This window comes from Penicillium vulpinum (assembly GCF_028829585.1).
Source record: "Penicillium vulpinum strain IBT 29486 chromosome Unknown utg000002l_segment0_segment0, whole genome shotgun sequence".
Classification (NCBI taxonomy): Eukaryota; Fungi; Ascomycota; class Eurotiomycetes; order Eurotiales; family Aspergillaceae; genus Penicillium; species Penicillium vulpinum.
The window spans coordinates 2016224-2041048 of record NW_026643242.1 but is presented as its reverse complement, the minus strand read 5'-3'; the positions used below and the strand labels follow the sequence as shown (position 1 = coordinate 2041048).

Genomic DNA, 24825 nt, shown 5'->3' with positions numbered 1-24825 from the left:
TTTCTACATCTCAGCTGATCAAAATTATGCGCCTCATTATTATTTACATTAACTTTCACCCTTTCTGAAGTGCACTCTTGAACCGCTCCAATGCTCGATTCCGACTCTCTGCGTGGTCTACAATGGGCTTCGGGTAGCCATTCTTCTGCGCAATTGCTGACGCCCCCCTCGCGTAAGGATCGTGGATAGCTTTGCTAGACACGTCGCGTAGTTCTGGCACCCAATGGCGAATGTACTCTCCTTCCGGATCGAATCGCTCACTTTGTCGAAGAGGATTGAAGATGCGGAAATATGGCTGCGGATCTACACCAGTACTAGAACCAAACCCCCACCCGCCGTGATTGGAGGCGAAATCACCATCAATCAGATTCTCCATGAAATAGCGCTCGCCACGACGCCAATCGAGCATCAAGTCCTTGGTAAGAAACGATGAGACGACCATGCGCGTGCGGTTGTGCATCCACGCGCAGTGACGGAGCTGGCGCATTGCTGCGTCGACGATCGGGAAGCCTGTCTTGCCATCGCACCAAGCTTGAAACTGATCCTCGTTGTACTCCCAATCAATATTAGTATGCTCGGGCTTGAAGCACTTATTCATACTATGGGAGTAATTAGAATGAGAAATCCGTTGTTCTACAGGATAAAATCTTACCAGATGAAAGGCCAATTCACAAGCACATGCCTGTAAAAGTCGCGCCAGGCCAGCTCGCTGATCCAGGTCATGTATCCGGGGTCATATCGATCGATATGGCCTTTGTTGATCCTCTTCGCTGTCGCGACGGCAGTCCTTGCGCTAAGCGCCCCGCATGCAAAGTAAGGACTCAACATCGAAGTGTGCTCACCAGGCAACATGCTCCGCAACTCCTCATACTTTTTACCTTTTTCCTTGAGAAAGTTTTCCAGTCGCCGGAGAGCTTCATGCTCACTGGCTGGGTAAAGCCCCTCGAAGCGTTTCTGATCTTCATCCGGCAGGGTGTGAGTTTTTGGTGCGGCTGGCACCTTGCAATCAAACAACTCTTTCAATTGTTGTCGTGCATTCCCTGGATTTGGCCCGGGCTCCTCGGAGACCTCGAGGTAATCCGGGTTCTCTTTCAGAAATGCCAACCAGGAGCGATACCATGGAGTATAAACAGCATACTGTTTCCCTTGCTGGCTAGCTAGCGCGCCCGGAGTGACCACACAGGTGTCATGATTGGGAGCGAAATTGATATCGCTACCTGCGCAGAGTTTAACAAGCTTAGCTTCGCGCCGCAGTTCGTCTACCTCATACTCGATATTCGCATATACGTTCTTCACGCCCCATTGTTGACATAATTCCACAATCCGATTCGGAATCTCCTTCCGTTTCTCCTGTGTTTCCATGTAGAGAGGGATATCCAGCTCCCCCAGGTCCTGTTGCAATCGCTGGAGGGTGCGCAAGGTGAAATCCACTCGGGCGGGGCTAGTCAAATGGGCAGTCCAATCTTCAGGGGAGACGATGTAAAGACCAATCAATGGGACCTGTTTCTCTTTCGCAAATTGGTAGGCAGTGTACAGTGCCCTGTTGTCGTGAAGCCGGAGATCGCTCTTGAACCAATGTACCACAGCACTACCCACATCGATCGAACGGCGCTTATCAGCAGTTTCCCGGCAAGCTTTCTGTAGTGTTTCAATGGGTCGTTCCAGCTCGCCATTAGTGTATGCTTGACAGCGCTCGTTGCTCATCTCCGGCGGGTAGAATTGACGTAGGACTATGCCGAAGTCCTCCGTTTGCTTCGCGTTTGGGTGCGATTGGTGCAAGTCAGAACGGCCCTTTTTACTGGCGGGCGAGTCATTGGACTGTTCAGCAGCCGGTCTACTGGCCTTCCTCTTTGGTGGCATAGCTGATAAGTTGCGAAAAAATTGGGCTTTCAATGGGTTGAACGGAAACACGCGCGAGATTGATGGAGATGAATAGAGAGACAGAATCTGCATCACCGAGGATAATAGGAAAAGGGGATGTACAAGGAATCCAAGCTCATTTCGATCTAGAGAGATCGAGATCGAGATCGAGATCGAGATCGACTTTCAGATCAGGTGACGTCATAGTCCGATCTGTCGCAAACGCGTTCCTGCTGCTTTGATGCATTTCTTGATCTCCCATGCCAGTGATTCCAGCGATGCCAGTTACCTACTCTTATACTAACTAACTAACTGACTCCCAGGGTTCTTACCAATACCAAGCTTGGGCTATGGCAGATCTGTTGTTCGATCAATCAAGCGTCAGACGTTGAAGCTCGTTTTCTGATACTAATTATTTAGCCTGTCAAAGTGTTCAATTCAGCTCAGAGTACTACTCCGTATACTCCAAGGATATCAGTCACAAGGGACCATATCCGAACAGCATATTTCCTCCGCGGACACCTTGTCAAGCACTCCATGCCCTGTACTCCTTATGTGTCTCAAGTACTCCATGTGCATGCCTTAAAGCAAGGGGGATCAACACAGTTGAACATCAATTAAGCCACCTTTCAATAGTACGACGAATATAAGACGAAGAAAGGGAGTTCCCTCATCCCTTTTCTATATCTATATAATTTCCGTTCACAGAACATCCCCAAATACTACGCAGATCCATGGCTCGGGAACTTCCCCATCTCTCATTGTCCAGTCTGCTTTCGCGCAATTCTCCACAACCCCGAGGAGCTGTCATGGAATCCCTCTCTACGGTACGATCTTCCCGAGATCACCTCTCGCATCTGAGCTCCGAGGTCTTCCTGCCACTCCTTGAATGCACTGTGAGCACCTCTGCACTGCATAAACTCAGTAGTTCATTCCTTCATACCCCTCAACTCTTCCCAACTTCAATCCCCCTTATATATCTATCATCTATCTCTACGGAGCATAACCAGCAATGTCTCTCCATCGCCAATGACCACCCATAACGCCAGCAGTATTGCAATCACCCTCCTCCACAACTACGGCGGAACGTCCGACAAAGCTCGCCAAGGCATATTCTCCGCCTTCTCCGCGGTAGCATGGTACAACGCCATCGAGCTCATCATCCTCTGCTTCGTCTCCTTCAGACGCTGGAACGGCGCCTACTTCTGGAGCCTACTCATTTCCTCCGCCTGCATCATCCCGTACTCCCTCGGGTTCGTCCTTCTCTTCTTCCCGACAGGCGTCACTCCCTGGCTATGCGTGACCCTCTTCTTGGTCAGCTGGTACGGCATGGTCACCGGCCAGTCGGTTGTGCTATGGTCGCGGCTGCATCTCGTACTGCAGAATAGGAAGCTGCTGCGCGGAGTGCTCTGGATGATATGTATTGATGCTGTCATCTTCCACCTCCCGACCACAGCTATACTATATGGGGCTGTTGCTCATCCGACCGGCCGCTGGGCCCGCGGGTATGATATCATGGAGCGCATTCAGCTGGTTGGTTTCTGCGTGCAGGAATTTATTATATCCAGCATATATGTTTGGGAAACCGTTAAATTGCTCCGTCTTAGGCCGGCAGGTCGCCCCCATGGCATTCTTAACCAGTTGTTGGTTATCAATATCATCATTCTTGTGTTGGATATATCAGTCGTTGTTATTCAATATGTCGGCTACTATGCCATCCAGGTCATGTTCAAGCCTGTGGCTTATAGTATCAAGTTGAAACTTGAATATGCCATCCTTGGTAAATTGATCGCAGTTGCGCGCGGTTTCTCTGATGATCATGAATTGCGCTCCAGTGAGCGTGAGCTCAACCAGGTCAGCTCCTCTCCGTCGGATAGGGACCGGCTGTCGACTCTGGAGTCACCGATGCAGGATCGTCGGCAGTACAGTCCGTCGTGGTTTTGGGAAGGGATGAGCTCTACTCATTCTACACCTACTTCGGCTAGTGTTCTGCGTAATCCATGGTAGCTCGTTTTGGCTCAGTTTGGTTTTGACAACGTCACCTCGTTATACTCGGTTACATGCATTTTAATAATCTCTACATTTTTACAGGTAATAAGGCATGTTCCAAAATGATCAAACTAGCAAATTATCACTCCATCCAAATATTAATGAAAATATTCACAATTGCTCCAAGCGATATCCCAAATCATATTCAGTGATAGTAATCAGCCAAGCCAGTGTCGGTACCAGCCTGCAGCACCAACACACTGCCGTAAATCTTACTCTCGGGCTGTAGCATCGCAGTACCGACAGCTCCCAGAGCGCGGCGGGTATCATGACCAAGACCGTCCTCAAGACCCAGCTCGATCTCAGACGAGATACTACGACGGCCAACGATGACAATGTTGTTTCCCTTGTTGGACATCTGGTTAAGTTCTTCACGCACAGAGACAACGGCCATTTGGACGGGGTCGGTGATGGTATCGTTGGCAGCTGGCTGGAGGAAGACGATGCGCTCTTCAAGTTCTTCCGGTACTGAATCACGGAGAGTCTCGAAGAAGATCGAGTCGGCTTGAGAGCCGGACGCGGGGAGCCCACTTGAGCTTGAGGCAGATATTGTAGTTGACACACCTGTTTTGGTGCCATTACTGCTCAGCCCACTAATTTGAATAATAGTCGCAGTGACATGTTCATTCTTAGCGAGCTGCAGGACTAACCGAAGAGCGAAGCGGTCGTCATCGCCACCAAAGTATGGAAGGACAATATGATGGGAGCGGCTGCCGGTTGGCTGGCGGGCGAAGACAGAGCCCTGGAGACTCATACCGCTGGGGGTGCGTGAGATCATGGGTCGCTTCGACGAGGCCGGAGCCGAGCTGTATTCGATTAGGATACCGACATGGCCTGTGACCCGCGCTAGGATATCGGAGACGAAGCTTGTGTAGGCGCCGTTGGAGAAACGGTTTGCGTCGTCGATCTCCAGCCCGCTGTGGCGATCGGCCAGTGTTCCGGTCTCGCTCCAGGGGAGAAGGAGCATGTCTGCGGTGTCCTGCTGTGCCATTCCGATGACGGTATCTGCATAAGAGTGCTCAGGAACGACAGATACACCAGCCATGAGCGAGAGATCATGCCAGTCTCCGAAGGCGCGGAAAGTGTTGACCACCGGATCCCACAGCGCATGCTCGCCCGCAGCAGCAACCTTCATGACACTGGAATCACGGTCGGTCAATTCCATTAACCGAACACCGTGCACCTTGAGTGTGAGGGTTTCTTCCTCTTCTGAGGTAATAGGATCTTCAACGGTTTGCTCGGTTTGCTTGGGCATCTTTGCGGGATGAATGCGCGATGACACGGAGCCACGTCGCTTTGAGCTGAGGAGGGCCGCTACAGTACAGACACCCGAAAGACCATCGAGACGAAGGTAGACGAGGAGCTTGCGTACTGGGACGGTCTTTAATTGACCCTTGGCAAGAGCAACGCTGTCATTGCGGTCATCGCTCTGGATAGTGTTACCTTCCCAGTCGATTTCCCCGCGTCTCCATCGCTCGACCTTGACCTGGTACCACCTTGGATACAGCAATGTGGTTAGTGGTGTAGTAAGGAATGTGGTGACCAAGGCCATCACGACGAAAATTGTAAATGTGCGAGTGCTTAAAATTTTGGCTTGAAGGCCAATGTTCTGCAATTTAATTAGCGTGATTTCTCAATCGAAGAACTACGTGTAGGGTTAGTACTTACCAGCACGATTAGTTCCACCAAACCCTTGCAACTCATCAACACACCGATCGAAAAGCTCTCACGCCATAAAAGGCCACAGAGCCTCGACGCAACAGCACCTCCGGTGACCTTCGCGATGAACGCGATGGCAATTACACCGACCACATAACCCCAGACGATTCCAGAGTCAAGGAGGCCCAGGTTGGTACTCAGACCGGACAGGGTGAAATAAAGGGGCAGGAAAATGGCAGCGACCAAATCCTCAATTTTCTCAGTGAGCTTGATAGCAAAGCCGCCTTCGTGCGGACAGATCAAGCCAATAACAAAGCCTCCAAAAATGGCGTGGACACCAATAACCTGTGTGAAGAAGGCAGAAGCCAGCGCGATAAGTAGGGTGAGGGCCACCACCGACTGACTGGGTCCTTTTTGTAGGCTGCCGGTCTTCTCAAGGAAGCGAAGGAACAGCGGGCGGAAAACGAAAGTCAAAAAGAGCATGTAGGCGACGCAGACTAGCAGCACGTATAGAGCCGTGATGCCATTGCCGGCGTTGACGAGAGCGACGCACAGCGCAAGTAGGATCCAGCCCACCACGTCATTGCCAACACCGGCAGACAGCACGATAACACCGACCCGGGTTGAGAGCAGCTTAAGTTCAGTGAGGATACGACACAGCACGGGGAAAGCCGTGATGGCCATGGCGATACCGATGAACAGTAGATAGGTACCGAAGGCAATGGGCTTGGTACCGGGATCGCCGTGGAACTCATGATAGAGGCCATATGAGATAGCGCTGCCCAACCCGAACGGCAAGATCATGCCCGCAGCGGACACACTCAAAGCGACCCGCCAATTACTGACCAGGAAACGAAGGTCAGTCTCGAGACCGACCAAGAATAAGAAGAGTACCAGGCCCAGATTGGCGACTACATTGAGACTGGGGATGCTGGCGGTCGGGAAAATGGCGTCAGTAAATCCGGGGATACGACCCATCACCGATGGGCCCAGAACAATTCCGCCGATAACCTCAGCGATCACTCGAGGCTGACGGATCTTCGAGAGGGGCCAGTGGATTATGCGGCATAGCACGATAATTATAACGGCCTGGTTGTCAGTTTTGGAATTTCGGTTTTCTCGGATGGCGACATACCTGGATAATGAACAACACCAGTGGGTTCTTGGGGTCATAGTGGCTTGGGTTGCCACCTTCAAGGATTCCACCTTGCGGACTGACTACGTTGGTACTGTTGGTCGTAGCCATAGTCGCGTTGGTCGCCATGCTGGATAGTATCCAGCTTAGGCAGAGAACAAGGGGAATTTTGTCAAGTTAAGAGAAGTTAAGAGGCTTGGAGAAGAGATAAATGAAAGAGGTCAGCCTTTGCGCTAGAATACGAGAGCCAATAAAAGTTCGCAGTTCACATGGATCATTTAATGTCTTGGCTTTCTTAGTCTCAAATTAGATTGGTTAGATGGATTAGACGATTTCAAGGTAAATTAGAGAGTCATGTTCTTGAGAGAATAAAGAGAAAGCCCGCATGCGGCCTGATATTTAGTATGTTATCCTGAGAATCACCTTGATAACTACTCTATATTCTACCTATAATAAACTACATACATTAAATAGTCAAAAAAAAAACCTCGAGAGGTCTGTTTTTAAAGTTCCCACGTGTTTTTGACAGCTCGGGGGATGATCTACCTATATAGGTGCATACCTATAGGGAATTGTTAATCGTACCCCCCCCCCCCTCTCCTGCTGCTCCCACCCCCCTGCCTTATTTTTCAGTACCGCCTTCCCAATTGGTTACCGCTTTTGCCTCGAAGCCTAGATCTGCCTACCGCTCTCTACACCGCCTTCCTGGCAAACTCCCTATACAATGTTAGTAGACAGCAGGTACCTACAATTTGTATATAAGCCCTATACAAAATTAAGTCACTTTTGTTACTCTGGACGTTTGAGGAGAGTAACAATGCCGAGACCGGAGGACAGGGATATGGAGGAGCAAAACGTCCGCGGAGAGGTGTCTTTAAACTAGCATAATCAATTTGTAGAGTAGATTAATAGAGAAATGAATGAAATATACGATTTTTTCCTGATTCAAATGGTGCATTCTTCACGATATAAACCAGAATTACTATGGTGATGGCAGAATATATAGCAGTACAAAAATGGAGCGGCAGAAATCATGGCAGAATTATTGATCGCGCCCAATTGGGAAGGCGGTACTGAAAAATCAGGCAGGAGGGGTGGGAGCAGCAGGAGCGCAGATCACAAGTCATGGGGCCCCTACTGAGATCTCAGTAGGGACCGCTTGACCTGTAATCACGCAGGAGCCGGGGGGGGGGGGGGGGGGGGGTGCGATTAACAATTCCCTATAGGTATGCACCTATATACGGAGTATTTGGTCGGCCCTTGAAAGAACGGAGATTTTTCTTAACAAACCACAAGCAGAACGTGACAACGTGACATTTCAAGTTGATTATATATGCCACCTTTTTTCCCCCGGGGCCGTACAGCAATTCTACTGTATCTTCTATGTACATATATAGATAAAGTCTACCATTTCCTATCCATCCACGTGTCTCATCATTTCTCAATTATTCTTTGCGTGTTGCTTCCTGTCTACCATTTATCTCCCTATGTCTTATTTACCTCTTATCTTATGAATATTTGATCTTCTCACTTCATCTTAGCCTCCGTGACCTGTTGTTACCATACATCTTCACCTACCTTTATAAGTTATAACTCTGAACGACTTGGGGATGACAGCAGGGCTCTGATCAGGCTGACCGCATGTGACAAAGCTCTAAAATCACCTCGTTACCCTAGTTCTCTAGTGAATATCAAGCCCCCGGTCGTATAGTACCATCGGGTCAGCTGAACACTATACATCTCCACTTACTATCTTCACATATTGTTTAGCTCGAACTCCTGATATGCACGATAATACGAAATCCAACACTAGCCTTCAGATATCCTTTACTTATCTGTTGAACGGGACTGTTCCTTCACCGCTCGGTTATCCTCGGGGAGTTGGCTTTTAGGAATATCATCCTTTTCTTCATCTCCCAAAACATTATCTCTTAGTTCAGATCATCCATCTTTCTCTTAGAACAGCAACAGGAATTTACTTGGGAGAACTCATTCCTCCTATAGGGTCTATCGTCGTTCGTAGTTTATCTTTCTTTCTTAAAGCTTCTTTTCGGAAAGCGTTTTTTTTTTCATTGTGAGTTTTCTTCTCTAGATAGTATGTTAGGAGTGAATATTTTCAATTATTAGCTCTGGACTATTGATACCCGATGATTCTCACCTCCTGACTTGTATATATGGAAGTAGCTACGCCAAATAGGAAGAACAAGGCTATTTTGAACAAATTTTCTTCTATCGGCTTCTATGAATAAACAAGCCAGGTATCAAACTATGCAGAAAATGTACAAGAACAAAGATCCCATATGGAGACCAAACAAGATGAAAGAAACACCAGGCAAAATGCAACACCATCAAGCACCATCTGTCAAGAGGATCAATCAAGCCTTCTTTGTCTTGGCCTTGGAGCCCCGCACCCTGAAGAGGTAATAGAGCGTAATAGCAGCAAAGATATTGAAAATGAAATAGCACCAGAAGATTCCGTAGTTTCGCCAGCGATCACCCCACTCAATCTTCCTCACAGCGAGGTACTGATCCGCCGAGCTGAGAGAGCAGTACTCACAACCAGACGTAGCATTACCATTAGCGAGCTTCCCTGGCGCAGTCTTGAGGTACTCCTCCATATACTGGAAGCAGGTCTTACCAGCAGGTGGATCAAAGACACTCATCTCCGCTGCATTACACTCGACCGCTCGACCATGGAGCGCTGTGCTCCCAATACCGCCAATGTAGTAGGTAAATGGTGAGACGCGGTACATGAAGATCCAGAAGCGGGGGAGATTATCAGGTGGCTGCATTACGCCGTTGAAGATGAAGGAAAGACCGAACATCAGCGTGGCAACCATGGCTGCGAGTGCGGGCTCCGGAATTGCGCAGACGACTAGCTGTGCCATACTAGCGGCGTAGATGTAGAACTGGACGATGAAGAGCATGATCAGGGAGCGGCGCTCGGAGTCTTGGTCGGCGCCGAAGACGGACCAGTAGAAGCAGGCCCAGGAGCAGATGCCGAGGCAGACTTGGAAGGGGATTTCAACGAGCATCTGGGATATGATAAAGACTTTCCAGGAGTAGATGCGGGATGGGCGTTCGCGGACTTCGTAGAGGGAGCGCTGGACGACGAATTTGGGCATGATCTGGTTGACCAGGGAGTTGAAAATTGTGCACAGCAGGAAAATACTGAAAAGCACGTTTTGGAAGCCTTGTTGACTGTTGTCTGATTTCCAGAATGAGAAGCCGATGAATAAACCAGATACAATACCCAAAATGAACTTGGAGTACACATATTCTGGCTGACGGTAGTACTGTTGGAAGATTCGTGCAAGGACATAGTACAGCTGGCTGTGGAGTGGCATGGCGAACTCGGAGTTGTCGTCGTCAAACTCAGTCTCTTCCAGGGAAGGTTGATTAACAGACGGCTTGCGGGAGTGATGGAGTCGCTCGATCTCAGCCTGTACCTCTTCATACTCCGAACTCTTGTTCCACGCTTCAACCCAGTCTATTGAGCAAGAATCGCCGGCGACCATCTCCAGTATGTATTCAGCGGGGTTCTCGAGTCGTTCACACGGTCGAGCGCCATGGTGTTCGAAGTATTCCAAAAGAGTGGTGGATTGGTTTCCAATATCGCCAAAGTAAACAGTCTTTCCTCCCTTAGCAAGGAAGAGCAAACGATCAAAGGTTTGGAACAACTGCGCGCTAGGCTGGTGAATTGTCGCGAGGACAGCCTGGCCGCTATCTGCGAGTCTTCGGAGGAATTGACAAATAGTCCAAGAGCTTTGGGAGTCGAGGCCACTGGTAGGTTCGTCGAGGAAGATAAGCAGTGTAGGCTTTGCAGCAAGTTCGACACCGATACTAAGTAGCTTTCTTTGCTCAACGTTGAGGCCCTCTCCCAGGTTTCCAACCACTGCTTCGGCGAAATCTTCCATGCCTAGAACACGGATGACTTGTTCCACATACTCATACTTCTCTTGCTTGGTAACCTTTTGGGGTTGACGAAGCATAGCGCTAAACCGCAAAGCTTCTCTTACAGTGGTACTGTCGAGATGAAGATCTTGCTGTTGCACGTATCCAGTTCGACGGGGGAAGTTTGCTGCAAGGGTCTTGCCGTTCACGAAGATATCACCAGTTACAACACCAATGGAGACTCTCTGCGCAAGAACATCAAGGAGTGTTGTCTTTCCAGCTCCAGAAACACCCATCAAGGCAGTCAAACTACCAGGCTTGACCCAGCCATTGACATTGTCCAAGAGTCGTCGAGTGCCCTCCTTCACGGGAATGTCGTAGTTGAGAGAGTTCCATGAGAGAATGTCCTTTTGCTCGGGTAGACGAATGGTATCATTGGTTGTCTGCAGCTCGAGCTTGCTGACCTCCTCTATTCCAAGCTCGATGCTGTGACCTTCCTGGAGATACTTGGGCGCATGTCCAGGGCGGAAGACCAAGGCCTCGGCCTTTGACTTGTCGTCAGTGAGGTATTCCGTGGCAACCAAGTAGAGCGTGTTGAGGGCGATGAAAAAGGCGATGAGAATTCCGTAGTTCCGCCACAAATGAGAGTATTTGTACTGGTAGTTCTTCTCGATGAAAGCATCACCAGAAACAGTTCGCTGACCGGCGACTGCACCGACAGTAGAGCAGATGAAGGAGGTACCAGTTCCATAACTCGGAATGAATGTGGAACAGTCAAATGTTCGACCATGGAATTCATTGGCAACAAGCGCCTCGAATGTATAGTAGATCGGGTTAACCCACCGGATCCACGAAAGCCAGGGATGCATGTACGGTTGTGGCAGAGTAAACCCGGTATAAACGACAATACAAAGCACAAGCACACCAGCAATTGCCATGGCCTGCCCAGCAGTTTTGGTCAATGCACCGACGCTGCGGAACAGGCCAGACATGGCCAGAACTGCAGTGACCAAGAACAGATAATGGGTGAAGAACGCTCCCGCTTCTCGCCGCAGGTTTGCCATAAAGTAGAGGACAATTGTGAAGATAGAGATTCGTATGATCTTAATGGGTAGATCGACGAGAAGGCTGGCTAGTGCTTCAGTGAAGGGGTGGACAAATGCATATCCCGCTTGCTTTTCGACAACAGGTCGCTGAGCATAGAGTTGAAGGATTTCGTTGATAGTAAGAAGGGCGTTCATAAGCACAGCAAAGTACATCACTGCACCCTTTTGGAAGAAGAAGCTGGGTGCGTCTGGGGTATTATAGAAAATGGATCCAATGATAAGAGAGATAATGATTTGAACAACAACCGGTGACATGGCTGTTGGGAGATCTTGAAGCATTCGCTGGTAGGCTCTGCGCATACAAAGCCGCACCTGCATAGGGACGGAAAGCAGGAAAGGGCTGCGAGCTCGAGTGTGGCGCGCTTGCTGCTCTTCGTGGCTTTCCATCAGTTTTTTCGCATCGTTTCCATTTGGCGGATGTTCGCTTTCGAATTTGGCAATATCCTTCTGCAAGAGCTGATACTCTGGGCTCTTTTTCCAATGATCAGAGAACTCTTTCGCCGTGCGGGGAACTTTGTTCTCCATGCCAGGCCGTGCCATGCGTTCTGCTGGGTTAGTGATGGCAGTCAAAAAGTCACCACTAACTTGGCGCTCATGTCTCTCCCAGCCCATATCTTGGAAATAGGATACTGCACGCTCCCTGGGTCCATAGTAGATCTGGTATCCCTCGTATAGAAGGACCACCTTGTCGAAAAGATCATACATAGACTGCGATGCTTGGTAGGCTGCAATTGCATGGCAAGATTGCCCCATATCAGCTGAAAGACGGAGTGATTTCACAAATTTGAGAGCGGATGCGGCATCCAGACCACGGGTGCTGTTATCCCATGCTCCAATACGACAGCGAGCGAGAAACATCTCGGCAATACTGACTCGCTTTCTTTCGCCTCCACTGACACCACGCACAAATTCGCTGCCCACCTTGGTGTTGTAGGCGTGTGACAATCCAAAGACGGACAAGACCACCTGAGTGATGGTCTCAACGTATTCATTGCGGGTCACACCCTCGAGGCGCTGTTGGGGTGCACGAGCATGGGCGGCGAACGTGAGTGTCTGACCCACGGTCAAGTGGGGGAAATGCAGGTCGACCTCCTTGTTATATGCGACCTCTCCTCGATGATGTTTAATCATATGGTCAAATGCAACTCCTTTGTAATGGAGTGTACTTTGGGGCTCCACGGTCAACCCCCCAAGGTGTCCACAGATAGTCTTCAAGAATGTCGTACATCCACTACCAGGTCGACCCAGAACAAGAAGGAGTTCTCCCCCCTGAAGTACGCCATCGAAGCTGTGGAGGATTTGTCTTGGTGGTGAGGTATGTCCAGCTAAAGCTCTTGTCACAGCTCGGAACGGCACCGTCAAGCTGGAAGTGAGGGTTTCCTGGTATTGTAAAGCGGAACCGGAACCGCTCACGCATAGATTGGAGAAGACCACGCCTTGGTGTGGGATATCAATGCCTGAGTCATTGGCCTGGTCCAACACCATTTGCGCCCATCTGTAATGATCAAATTGGGGGTTGGTGGGATCAAGATGAGGGGCGAGACCATCTTTCTTGCTTGCCGATCTTGAAAGTTGTTGACCGAGTTTGGTAGATGCAATTCGAGTCAAGGTCTGTTGCTCTCGTTCCTCTAGTACAGTTGCGGTCCGGTTCGTGATCGGGGCGAACTCGGGCTCATCATAGTCCTTCTCCATGGCGAGGAGCGGACTAGTTTGTGTAATTGTTTAAAAGTCTGAGATCTTGGAACATGGCCAAGCTCAGCCCTTTTAATCAAATCCATCGGTGCACGGACAACCAAGGCACCGGAGTTATCCATATTTCCTACTTTCTTTCATCGGCGTGGAGGCTTTCCGATGTATAACGGAGGAACGGACTCCGTTTCGCCGACCGAAATCTCTTTCCACGTACGGACTCCATACCTCATATTTTATATTGTAGTCGATTTTTAATGTATTATTGGCAACTGATAATTAGTATGTTACGGAGTACAAAATGTCAAGATATATAGAAATATAAAGTACATATGTACACTGCATATCTGTCAAATCTCCACGAGTATGCACTTCACGCCGGCACGCTCTTATCCCCGGATTCACTGGTTCTGTACGGAGTAACTGCACCCCTTAAAAAATACTAGATATGTATTTAATATTCTAATTTTAAAACACTAACGAGTTTGATGAGTCAATATTAAAATAATAATTGGGCCCAAATCCAAACGGACTGTATAATATCCCGACCCCGAGCATAAGTGTCGGTGATTAAGGGGGACTTCCCCTTATCTCCATGGAGAGGGTTGGTTTAATATTTGCAACGTTTGTATTATTTGCATTATATTAGCTTTACCTATCTCCTTCTACTCCGTACTCCGAACAGAGTAGAAGTCCTTTTTCGGTTAATCCAAGACATCAACATATGTTATACATGTTATATCTTATATCTAACTTGCTATGAAATGATACATGTACTATCATATTCTAGTCCTTAACAATTCAACTCCGAAATGTTGGAATTTCCCGAATCATATCTGCCCATATATTATCTGGCTAGTATATGCCTAGGGTGGGTTTGTTCAGGTTTAGTTACGCCCAATATCTCGTTACAGGTATATTAACATTTATTTCTAGGGAACTAAAAAGTGGCTACGGAAATTTGAAGCGTATTTTTAAATGAACCTATCTAGGCATTTATGGGACAATGGCACCACTCAGCTCAATCTCCTCTTGCTGTATCCAACCCTTCGGAGGTGCCTGCACCTCATAATTCCAGCCCAAGGTATCCTCAACAGTTCCAGATTGCATACCACGAAGAGTCTGCAGCAGCTTAATGCAAATCTCACCACCCTCCTTCTGAGACCCGCAATGGTATTCAAACTTATCACCACGGGACTGCATCGTAATACTACCCACAGGTACCAACGCTGCCGCTGTACCAGCAGCAATAACTTCATCGAAATCCCGCAGCTCCTCATAAGCAACCCGCCTCTTCTCCACCCGATATCCCAGGGTGCAGGCAATTTCCAACACTGATGCCGCCGTAACTGAGTCGATAGCATTCAGGCTATCCGGCTGGATGACAGTGATGTGATCTCCGTCACGCTTCACTCCAATGAAAGCAGAAGTCGAAAACTCATCGACTTCAGTGCGAGTCGCACTATCCAAATGAAGGGTGATTCCAAACCCTTCCCGTCGTGCCCGGTCACTGTGCCGCAACACAGGTGCATAATTACCACCAACTTTAGCAGCACCGGTCCCATGCGGTGCACAGCGATCAAAGTCCTCCAAGATCAGCGCTTCAACCGCACTCAATCCGTGGTATACGCCAGTCGGCATAGCAAATACTGCTAACGTGTACCCATCCGGTGGACTCAGCCCCAGCTGCGCAGAGGAGCCGAAGAGCACGGGTCGGACATACATTGCGGCGCCGGACTCGTGGGGTGGTACGTACTCGGCGTTTGCACCAACTGCTAACCCCACGCACTCGATGAACAGATCCTCCGGAACAGGCGGGATGGAGACTACTTCGGCAGAGTACTGCATGCGCTTGGCGTTGCGGTCGGGGCGGAAAATGGTTATCTTGTCGTTGGATGGGTGACGGAAGGCTTTAAGACCTTCGTAGACTTGCTGGCCGTAGTTTAGGCCCGGCGCCATCCCATGCACTGGCATGAAGGGCGAGGTAACGAATTGTGGTGCTGACCATTTGTTCTCCCCGCTGTGAGAGAAGTGGATTTCAACATGGCCATTGCCTGATATGGATGAGAATCTACTGTGGTTTACTAAAGGGCAATTGCTCACCATCCCGGACTTTAAAGCCTATATTATTCCAATCAAGTGCAATGGGTGGTGGGGGAAACATGATGAAGAATTGTGGAGTGCTCAATCCCCGCGGCGGTCAATGCTTATTTATATCGGAGATGTTTTAAGGTTTTCGCTGACTACATCTCACTACTCGTCAACGTCAGAGCCTCGGACGTCGACTGGTAGGTCGCTGGTGGGTTGCATCTGTTCACTGCGTCCAAAGGCCGTCACTAAACACACTTTCAGTCTGCCTGGAACCTCATGCTGCGAGAACTTGTGGTACATATCCGCGATATTCTCAAATTCGTCCACATACGTGAACATCCACGAGGGATCTAGTGTGCCCTGCACCACCAAGTCCATTAAGAACGGATAATACTGCCCCTAGTAAGCTATTAATTCAGACCGGAAGAATGGAACCCGACCTACCTTTTGCGGCCACGTTTGACCTCCACGCACTGTCAGCGCTTTCTGCATCAAAGGCCCAATTGGGAAATCATGCGTTGTAAAAAAGAAATCCCCAATCAATGCCACATTACCACCCTTACGGGTTGCCTTGATAATGGCCCCTAATGTATCGCCACTATCCTTCTCAAGCCCAATCGCCCGCATAGCCGGAAACTCATGTTTCTGCGAACTACGGGACCCACTAGCTTCAATAGACCGATCAATGCCATTGTCCTGAATCGACAGGATATACTCGGCCACATCCGGATGAGCATCCACATCAACAGGAGTCATGCCGAAATCTTCCGCAATCCGCAGTCGCTGCGCGTCCTTATCCATAGCATAGACCTTCTTAGCCCCGCGGAGCTTCGCCAGTCGCTGCACTGCGAGCCCAATAGGCCCACAACCCCATACACCCACCACATCCCCATCCTGCACCTCAGCCAATTCCAGCGCATGCCAAGCCGTAGTCACGACATTCGTTAAACCCAGTAATTTCCGCGCATCAATATTCGGCGGCGCCCGGACACACGACAAGTCTGCATGCGGCACGCGGCAGTACTCCGCCTGGTCGCCTGGATACCCACCACAGAGCCGGCTGTAGCCCAGTTTGCCGCCGACTCGGTGGCCGTAGGCTGCTTCCATTTCCCTGGATGGGTTTGTATTATCGCAGAGCGAGTACTCCTGTCGCTGGCAATACTGGCAGCTACCGCATGAGATGACGGGTAGGATGATGACCCGGTCACCGGCTTTGAGGATTTTCACATTGGGCCCAACTTCTTCTACGACGCCGATGGCTTCTTGGCCGAGAATGTCACCTTTTTCCATTGCGTCTTTGAGCTCGCCCTCGTACAGGTGGATGTCTGAACCGGAGATCGTGCAGTGCGTGATTTGGACGATGGCGTCGCTGGGGTCTGTGATCTTGGGCTTGGGTACGACTCCCACTTCGATAGCTCGTGTACCCATCCACTGCGCTGCCTTCATCATTGCCGTGGGGTGTGGCGTGTATCCGATGCTGCGTTACATTAGAGTGAGACTCGCCGTGTGTGGTGGCAACACTTACCTGGGCATTACAGCTGCCATGATTAGGAATAGTGAGCGATCGCCGACGCAAAATACGTAATATAACAGTTCGAATTAGTGAGTAGTGAGGGGACTGATCAACTAACCGTTTGCTTGAATTGTTGAACATTGAGCTATGCCAAAATTGAAGCAATGGCAAATTAGGATCAACATGATACCACCAGCTAAAATCACCCTGTAACCGAGTGGCCAAAAAGCCATGTAATTCCTATGAATGGTTATCGCATCGGATTGTAGATCATATGTCCGAGCCGGAAATTAAGACCGAGTATCCAAACACCTTTTTGAACCTCAATGCCGCGGAACAGATGCAAAGACCAGTATAGAGTCGATATCTACCCTTTACTTTGTACAAAAATACAAATCGTGTGTCTCTAATCTCAACTGGGTTCAACCACACTATTTGAAATGAAAAGTACATTTCGTATTCAGCATTGGTACAATATCATACACTGGTGAAAATAATGAATGTACAGGATTATTGTGATGTTGATAGGGATAACAAAGCATAGCATCGAATGCATGCAAAACAATAGGATATCTCGAAAAGCAAACCGTACATCTTAATTGGACCGAGATCGGGGCTTGCGCAGTTTGTTTGAATGGCCATCGGGCATAATGTCGCCCGACTCACCGCTGGAGTCGGAATCAGAGTCAGACTCGGACTCGGACTCGGACTCGCCGGAGCTGGGCACTTCATACACGTCACTACGGGGAGCTGGGGCGGATTTGGGCTCAGGTCGGAGCTTGGCAGCTATTTCCTGCTTTTGGCTGCTCAGCATGTCCTTGAGAGTTGGTTTTGGTTTCTTTGCGACGGTTTCCCGAGGGGTGGATTTCGTCGCTTCTAATCGCTCTTCGCAGGCTTTAAGATCGTGGCGCAAGCTTTCAAGTCTGACGCGGAGCTGTTTGCGCCTGACCAGTTGGATATTGGTGTTGACCACTTTTTGCAAGAGGCTGTGCATCTCACTTAAAATGATCACAAGCTGTGGATCGAAGTTTTCCTGAAGTTTGCGCTCAATTTCCATTCTCTCCGTTGTTTCCTTGTCCCTTTGTACTTTGTCGTCCGTCTCAGCCTTTGTCTTCATCTGCTTTTCTCTCTCAACTTGCTGAGTCAACTGTTCGATATCAAAGCCGGGTGGGAAGACCATATCGCTGCTGGATGGTGTTGTCCTAGTAGGATTGGAAGTAGATTTGGGTGTTTTGTTATTAGCTTTGGCTTTAGGCGTGACCTTGCTAGACGTAGAGGTAGAATGTGTTCCCGCGGTAGGTTGAACAACGGGGGTGGGCGTTTGTCGGGCAGGCTTGGCCTTGGACGTAACATTTCGTGGGGTTGCGCTCGAAGGCGTCCCCTTAGTGACGGCAGTGGGAGTAGATTTGGAGCTGATCGTAGTATTGCGTGGGGTGGAGCGTGGAGCGGGATCAAAGCTAGATGCAAGGTTCTCTCCTTCAGCGAAAGACACGGATCGCCTCTCCACTGACGGGGAATCTTTGGCACGGAGAGCGGAAGTTAGCGCTTTCGTTCTGTCGATCGCAGGAGTCTGTTTATTGACAGCAGTAAAAGAACCCGCATCGGTAACAGTCACTTTGCTACTTGGGAAAAGCGGTCCGCCAAAAGAACTCTGGGTGGACGTTACGTTAGATTCTTGCGAAAGAACCACCGCGACGGGCTGATGGCTAGGAGGGCTCTGCGTAATCCCCAACCCAATTCCGGACCGGGGAGGTTTAGGGGGCATTCTGTTTTGCTCTCGAACGCTGGCTTTGCGAGCCGGGCTCGAGAAGGAAGGCGCACGGATCCGTCTTTGCGCACCTGGTGACTGGGACTGGGACTGCCGGAACTGTCCAGAGGGCACAACGACTGCAGACAAAGAACGAGGAGGGGTAGATGGGGGCCGGGTTGAAGGATGGGCCTGTCCTTGGCGAGCTTCTTTGACCGATGTGAGCTCTCCAGAGGCCTGCTTCCGCTTGCGAGATCCAATATCATGGGTTGTCCCGTTGGTTTTCAGAATTGAGGGATCCGAGTGATGTGAGGACTCGGGGCCCGTAGTTACCATGTGCCCTTCCATCTGTACATCGCCCTCTGCATCAATCGCAACTCCATCCTTGACAATAGGGATGCGATAATCAATCCGAGGAGTAATTGGCTCATCCTTCGGTCCGTTCTCTTCGCTAGAGTCAGAGTCCGATTCGGATTCGGAATCAGAGTCGGAATCAGAGTCGGAATCAGAGTCAGAGTCAGAGTCGCCGGAACCAGTCTTGTCTTCTGTTTCTCTTTGATCCTGCTCGGCAGTCTTCTTCTTCTTCTTCTTCACTTCAACATTGCCATCCTCACTGTCGCTTTCCTCTTCACTTGACTCCTCACTCGAGATCGCGATCACCGTTTCCGTTTGCACTTTTTGTGGGGATTGCGCTACAATTTTAGCCACTGTTTCCGTCAGATGATGTCCTTGTCCATCAACTCCGTGGGTCAAGCCCGTGACTTGTATTTTCACGTTATGCTGCAGAACAGGTTGTGATTCGCCGTCACTTGAGCTTGCAGTAGCCTCCTCAGTAGATTGCGTCTGTTGGTGGGGAAATTTGGGCGCAGACGAAATAGGTGGGGATCGGGCCTCCTCGGGCATTTGTGTAATTGTCCGCGTAGCTGTGCTACTCGCAATGGGTGGCTTTACGAGCTTTAGAGGCATGTGCTGCGATTCTGGGAACCCGGCAACTACAGTTCCAAGTGTATGTTTGGATCTGGTGATAGAGGTTCGTCGCTCAGCTGGTGATGGAGACTCACCGAGCTCCTCACTTTCGCGCCTGAGAGGCGGCGTGCCAGCAATTGTAGGGCCGACAGACTTTGCTGGAGGGAAAGTGGTGACAGGACTGTGGATTTCAACAGAAGGAACAGGTAAATCACGCTGACGGTGCTCAATTGGTGACTTCCGAGCTGAGGCAAGACGCTTATTATTGGTACGCTGAGGCGATTCAGGTGCATGTTCCCATTGGAACTGAGATTGAGAGAGAGATCGAGAGTGACTACCCCGCCATTGGGCGTTGCTCTCTTCATCTTCTTCCTGAATGGTAGGGAATTGACTCTCCATGGCTTCCTTTTTAACCTTCATCGCACGCTTGTGCTCGTAGGCCACAATAGCAGCATCCCAATCCTGGTCGACAGAGGGGAATCGCTCCGGGGCAGCAGAGGTAGGCTTTTGAAGGACGCGAACGGTGCCACGCTGGTCAAGGCCGTCGGTGCGAGCTTTTCCATAGTCAACCCAGACATCGGCAACAGTCAAATCGGGGTGGAGGTCGATATCCTCCTTTGTATCGTCGAGGATTTTCTTGATTGAAAGGGGTCTATCAACCAATATAGTTAGCAATTGGCGTTCGATAGACCGGATAAGTTTCTCATGCAGCAAGTATGACAACACTCACTCTAGCTCTGGGTGAAGCTTTGTCCAATGCTCCTGGATCATGCCCGCAAGTCCACCGAGCGAAACCTCTTCGGGTTGTTCAAGGACAAGCAGGAAGACCCCGGGTTTCTTCAATATCGTGGAGACTGCAGAGCCCTGGCTAGAGTCATCGTTCGTAGACCTTCGTGCGCCAAGGAAGGACCTGCCCCAACTGGAGGTCGAGTTTGAACTCAGCTGCTCCCGCGGGAAGACTTTGATTGAAAGTCGAAGAAAGACCATTGTGTCAATTTTAGGATATCCAGTAGAGTTGCATGTAGCTGGTGGTTTTGGTGGGAGGAATGACGCGTGGGGGGAGGTGAAGGTACAAGTGAAAATGGTAGAGCTGGTAGAGCTGGTGCGGAGCGGTAGTTAATGGTAGGAAGCAAATTAAGAAATATGAAGTTATCAGACACACATGTCTTCTCAAAAAGACAAGGCGCCAAACACCAAACGGAATGGTGTAGGGTGAGTGGATGAGAGGGAAAAAAAGTGAGGGAATGCGGAAGAAACTGGCGCAGCACATATATAGACATATCCACGATCCACTTATCTTCCATGTCTATGAGATACATCCATTCGCAGAACGATTATTATCTAATCGAGAATAATAACCTTAGAAGCTTTGAAATGGCTCATTCGTGCTATTTTGTTTTTGCCTAGATCCAATCCATGCAGGCTGATATTCTACAGTTGTATGATGCAGATGTACAGAGTATGTTGTACTGTAAAGTTATAGTTGTAGATCATTATTGGCGAACAGTCTACGGAGTACGGAGTACGGAGTACAGATGAGATAACTTCTTAAAATAGTTCTTATATATGATTTCCAAAAATTACCCCTGAAACAAAAATCTATTCCGGAGGCACAAAGTACCTGCGGAAGCGATCATTACGAGTCAAATTCAGCTCGACAACGACCGCATGACAGCTCATCAACAAGCTTGGGAACCTGTATGTCCAGAAATTGAGATATCCTTCAGGCAAGCCGCCAATATTCTCTTTAAGATGATCAGGCATATCGTTGTAGTGATTGCGCTTGTTGCGGAGAGCCCTCAAGAGATCCAGCATCCGCCCCCCGGTGTACTTCCGCTGCTTGCCAAGATTGTCTTTGAAATCTCGCGGCAACGAGCGTAGGAAATCCATTTCAGGGCCCATTACGCGCTGAGCCACTGATTCCAGGCAGAGCAGTGCGTCTGATGGAGGGTCGCGGGGCTCAAATTCGAAGTGGTCAGATACATCGCAGAGGAAGGTAAGACGGTCTGATGGGGGCCAGAAGAACGGATGCATCAATACAGCGCTTGCATCAGGACTAGAAATTCACGTTAGTACATTGAAGGCGATTCTGCAAAGCAGGATTCTTACCGTTGGCGAGGGTCCAGAGACAGCATCGAACGGATGAGGTCATCCGCCTCGAAAGCGTAGTCGCCTAGGCGGTTTAATTCTTCCAAATCGAATTGGCCCTTGACAATGTTGGCTTCGCGCATAAACTTGCCATTCTTGTCAAATGGGTGACTGCCACGGGTCAAGACGTAGTAGAACACACAACCCAGTGAGAAGATGTCAATAGCCCTAGTGGCGCGGCGGTTGGTCTGCGGGTCCACCACAGCGGGCTCCGATGATTCGGTGTGCTGGGATGCGAGAGACATGGGACCATCATCATCCACCAGGAGCTCAGGAGCACGCCAGCCAGAAGTACCAGCAGCGTGGGCAGTGGTTGCCCGGAACGAGCTTTGGTTGTCTTCAAGTTTCTTGCATAGGCCAAAATCTGAGATAAGAAGCCGGAGTGACCGCGAAACAGAGCGGCCACGCGGCATAGCCACGAGAATGTTCTGTGGCTTCAGATCACGATGGACGATTTTCAATGAGTGCAAGTAACGTACACCCTGGGTGATCTGCCGTAGTACGTCGGGTAGATCTAGCCCAGTTTGGACTAGTTCTGGGTAGCTAGTGGGACGCTCAATCACATCCTGAAGAGATGCTGGACAAAGCTCGAGGCCAATATACAGGAACCCGGCGGCTTGTTCACGGCAAAAGTATCGGATCACGTTATGATGGTCATCACTTTCTTGCAATAGGCCCACCTCGTGGGATGCAATGTCATAGAATTCCATCAACATACGCTTGATAGCGACATCTCGTCCATCGAAGGAACCGCGGTAAACCACAGTTCCATGGCTGCCATGTCCCAGCACAACATCCGTGAAAACCTGAAGCCGGCCTACACGGACAACGCCATCCATCTCTATAACCTCGTTCGAGATCGTCCGGACCATCTGGACACCAGGCTCAAGTTGAGGTTGGGAGGGTAGGTTATTGACCTGCTCCACGACCTGATCGGCCCCCTCGGGACTATCACCCTCACTTTCAGGCTTCTTGCGACGACGATGTGACTTTCCTCCTCGAGATCCACGAGCGCGGGGTTTTTTCTTCGGCTTTCCAGGCTCATCGGCATCCTCGTCGTCAGGCCCACGTGACGGCTCACGAATCTTAACCCGCGGGGTGGAGTCTGGAGTGTAGTCTCGCAAGGCACGCGGTGTTGATCCACCCTCTGGCGACGCATCATCCAAATCTAAATTGACTGTGACATTGGGGACTTGTTGGGTTGGTGTAGATGAACGCTTTATATCCGGGGCACCGTCGACAAGAGGGGTGGAAGGGGTCGAGAGCGAAGGCTTATCATTGGAGTTGATGATGTTCTTGATGTCCAATTTCTGCTTCGCCAAATCGCGCAGGTGATGTGAGTTGAAGTAGATGAAGGTGCAGATGAACAGTAAAATCAACGTTACAACAATGTCCAAAGCATTGTCCCAGCTCTTGCGAATGATGGCGCTATTTCGCAAGGCGGGAGGCAAAGCCAGCTCAGAAGGACTGCGAAGGATGTCCCGTGGTGTGTCATTGGAGAGTTCGGAGGTAGACGACCCAGCAATTCTAGGGATATGGGGACGGATGATACGAGGGCCAGTGAGAGAGTGAACACCGGCCAACGCATTCCGTTGTTGACGCGCAGTCAAACTCATGAGTGCCTGCCCCCGGCGGAAAAAGTCTTTGTCATAACATTGAGCCATGGGTGCGCGGCCTGTGGCCAGGGGATAGGTTTCCTCTGAAAAGGCATACCAGCCCCCTGCATCAGTACAATCGATGAATACGCGCATGTCCCTATCATCGTCAAGAGATCCATAATCTGGATCCGGGGGCTGGAGGGGTTGTGAGAGTAGGACTAGCGGGGTCGAGGCATCTGGTGCATTTTTGTTGGCAGGACGAACCACGTCAAAGACTCGGGCCACAGGGGACGAAAAGCGCTGGGTATAGCGAGGCCGATCCATGCGCGAGTGATCAAATCCCAGCACAATGCCGTCATGCATACTGTAAATATGGCTTTGGTCCATTGTCCTGTAGTACTGGCTCTGTAGGTCCATGTCACGGTTGTTCGGTGCCCACTCAGAGTATTTCAAGGTGCAAATTGGATCTCCAGTCTCAGTGTTTTGTATGGCGACGGCATATTCAACCCGACCAAGAACCAAAGTACCGGATGTGGACTCACACTCATCAGAGTCTGGATCTTCCCCGTTCACCTTCCGACATTCAGGTGCAGCGGTAATGGGACCACGAGAACTGAACACCCGCAAAATGCTACCAGTCCGGGCATCAATGGTGTACAGTGTAGTTTCTTTCCGAGCAGTGTAGGTGACGGCAGGGTCGGTACCGGAATATGGAGTTTCGTCAACAAGCTGCTTCACAGTTAAACCGAGCTTTTGCAAGCCGGCGTCTGGGGCGGGGCTGTAGATATAAAGGCTGCCATCTTGGCTCGGCTCGACGATCCATAAAAAGTCGTCTTCAGGCTCTGTATCGTCAAAGCTGGAACGATTCGCACGGTGGTAGATGCTTTCGACCACTGGACTACTCGGGACCTCCAGGGCCCAGCGAGCAGTCCCGGTCTTGCGATCACGGGCGTGAATAGTTCCGTCGACGGTCGCCAGCAGCACAAAATCCTCAACCTCCCAGTCCTGCAAGGACCGCGCGTGAAGCTGCGAAGCCAAGCCTGCAGACGTGCTGCTGGCTTGGACAGGAGGGGCTCGAACGGCACGGCCGGAGCCTGCCAGAGCCAGAGTAGCAAGGGCGCTCGCATCGTTGGGTTTCACGATGGGTGGTGCGGCCACATGGGCCGCATGTTGTTTTGATGACTCTTGTGCTAGTGGCACAGAGACGCGAGAGATGGAGTCATGAGGATCTGATTGCTGCAGCGGAGCGACCAGAACTGGTAGTAAGAGGAGTGCGACACTGGCGGGGAGTGTCGTACGGGCGCCCGGCAGCCGCCACCGCATCGTGGAGCTGTCAGCACAAAGATTGAAGGGTAGGTGAACGATCGAAG

The 24825-nt window shown here is 50.1% G+C and overlaps 7 protein-coding genes across 7 annotated transcripts; 1 reads left to right on the top strand and 6 right to left on the bottom strand.

The window, feature by feature from the left end:
- Positions 1 to 55: 55 nt before the first annotated feature.
- N7479_003843 (deoxyribodipyrimidine photo-lyase PHR1) lies at positions 56 to 1860 on the bottom strand (the record flags this gene model as incomplete). The annotated part of the gene is made up of 2 exons (XM_057251540.1): positions 56 to 599; positions 653 to 1860. 2 exons carry the CDS (start codon positions 1858 to 1860, stop codon positions 56 to 58), a joined length of 1752 nt encoding a protein of 583 aa, XP_057110865.1.
- A 1029-nt stretch (positions 1861 to 2889) lies between these two features.
- On the top strand, positions 2890 to 3867 carry N7479_003842 (uncharacterized protein; the record flags this gene model as incomplete). Its single annotated transcript, XM_057251539.1, has 1 exon — positions 2890 to 3867. The coding sequence occupies one exon, from the start codon at positions 2890 to 2892 to the stop codon at positions 3865 to 3867; it is 978 nt and encodes a 325-aa protein (XP_057110864.1).
- Positions 3868 to 4054: 187 nt separating this feature from the next.
- N7479_003841 (Kha1p) lies at positions 4055 to 6832 on the bottom strand (the record flags this gene model as incomplete). The annotated part of the gene is made up of 3 exons (XM_057251538.1): positions 4055 to 5518; positions 5578 to 6657; positions 6704 to 6832. The coding sequence occupies 3 exons, from the start codon at positions 6830 to 6832 to the stop codon at positions 4055 to 4057; spliced, it is 2673 nt and encodes an 890-aa protein (XP_057110863.1).
- A 2246-nt stretch (positions 6833 to 9078) lies between these two features.
- Positions 9079 to 13395, bottom strand: N7479_003840 (CDR ABC transporter; the record flags this gene model as incomplete). The annotated part of the gene is made up of 1 exon (XM_057251537.1): positions 9079 to 13395. One exon carries the CDS (start codon positions 13393 to 13395, stop codon positions 9079 to 9081), a length of 4317 nt encoding a protein of 1438 aa, XP_057110862.1.
- Positions 13396 to 14388: 993 nt separating this feature from the next.
- N7479_003839 (Branched-chain amino acid aminotransferase II) lies at positions 14389 to 17028 on the bottom strand (the record flags this gene model as incomplete). The annotated part of the gene is made up of 4 exons (XM_057251536.1): positions 14389 to 15412; positions 15647 to 15882; positions 15928 to 16960; positions 17009 to 17028. 4 exons carry the CDS (start codon positions 17026 to 17028, stop codon positions 14389 to 14391), a joined length of 2313 nt encoding a protein of 770 aa, XP_057110861.1.
- A 563-nt stretch (positions 17029 to 17591) lies between these two features.
- On the bottom strand, positions 17592 to 20696 carry N7479_003838 (uncharacterized protein; the record flags this gene model as incomplete). The annotated part of the gene is made up of 2 exons (XM_057251535.1): positions 17592 to 20361; positions 20440 to 20696. The coding sequence occupies 2 exons, from the start codon at positions 20694 to 20696 to the stop codon at positions 17592 to 17594; spliced, it is 3027 nt and encodes a 1008-aa protein (XP_057110860.1).
- Positions 20697 to 21308: 612 nt separating this feature from the next.
- Positions 21309 to 24778, bottom strand: ireA (bifunctional endoribonuclease/protein kinase IRE1; the record flags this gene model as incomplete). The annotated part of the gene is made up of 2 exons (XM_057251534.1): positions 21309 to 21765; positions 21819 to 24778. The coding sequence occupies 2 exons, from the start codon at positions 24776 to 24778 to the stop codon at positions 21309 to 21311; spliced, it is 3417 nt and encodes a 1138-aa protein (XP_057110859.1).
- Between the last annotated feature and the right edge of the window lie 47 nt (positions 24779 to 24825).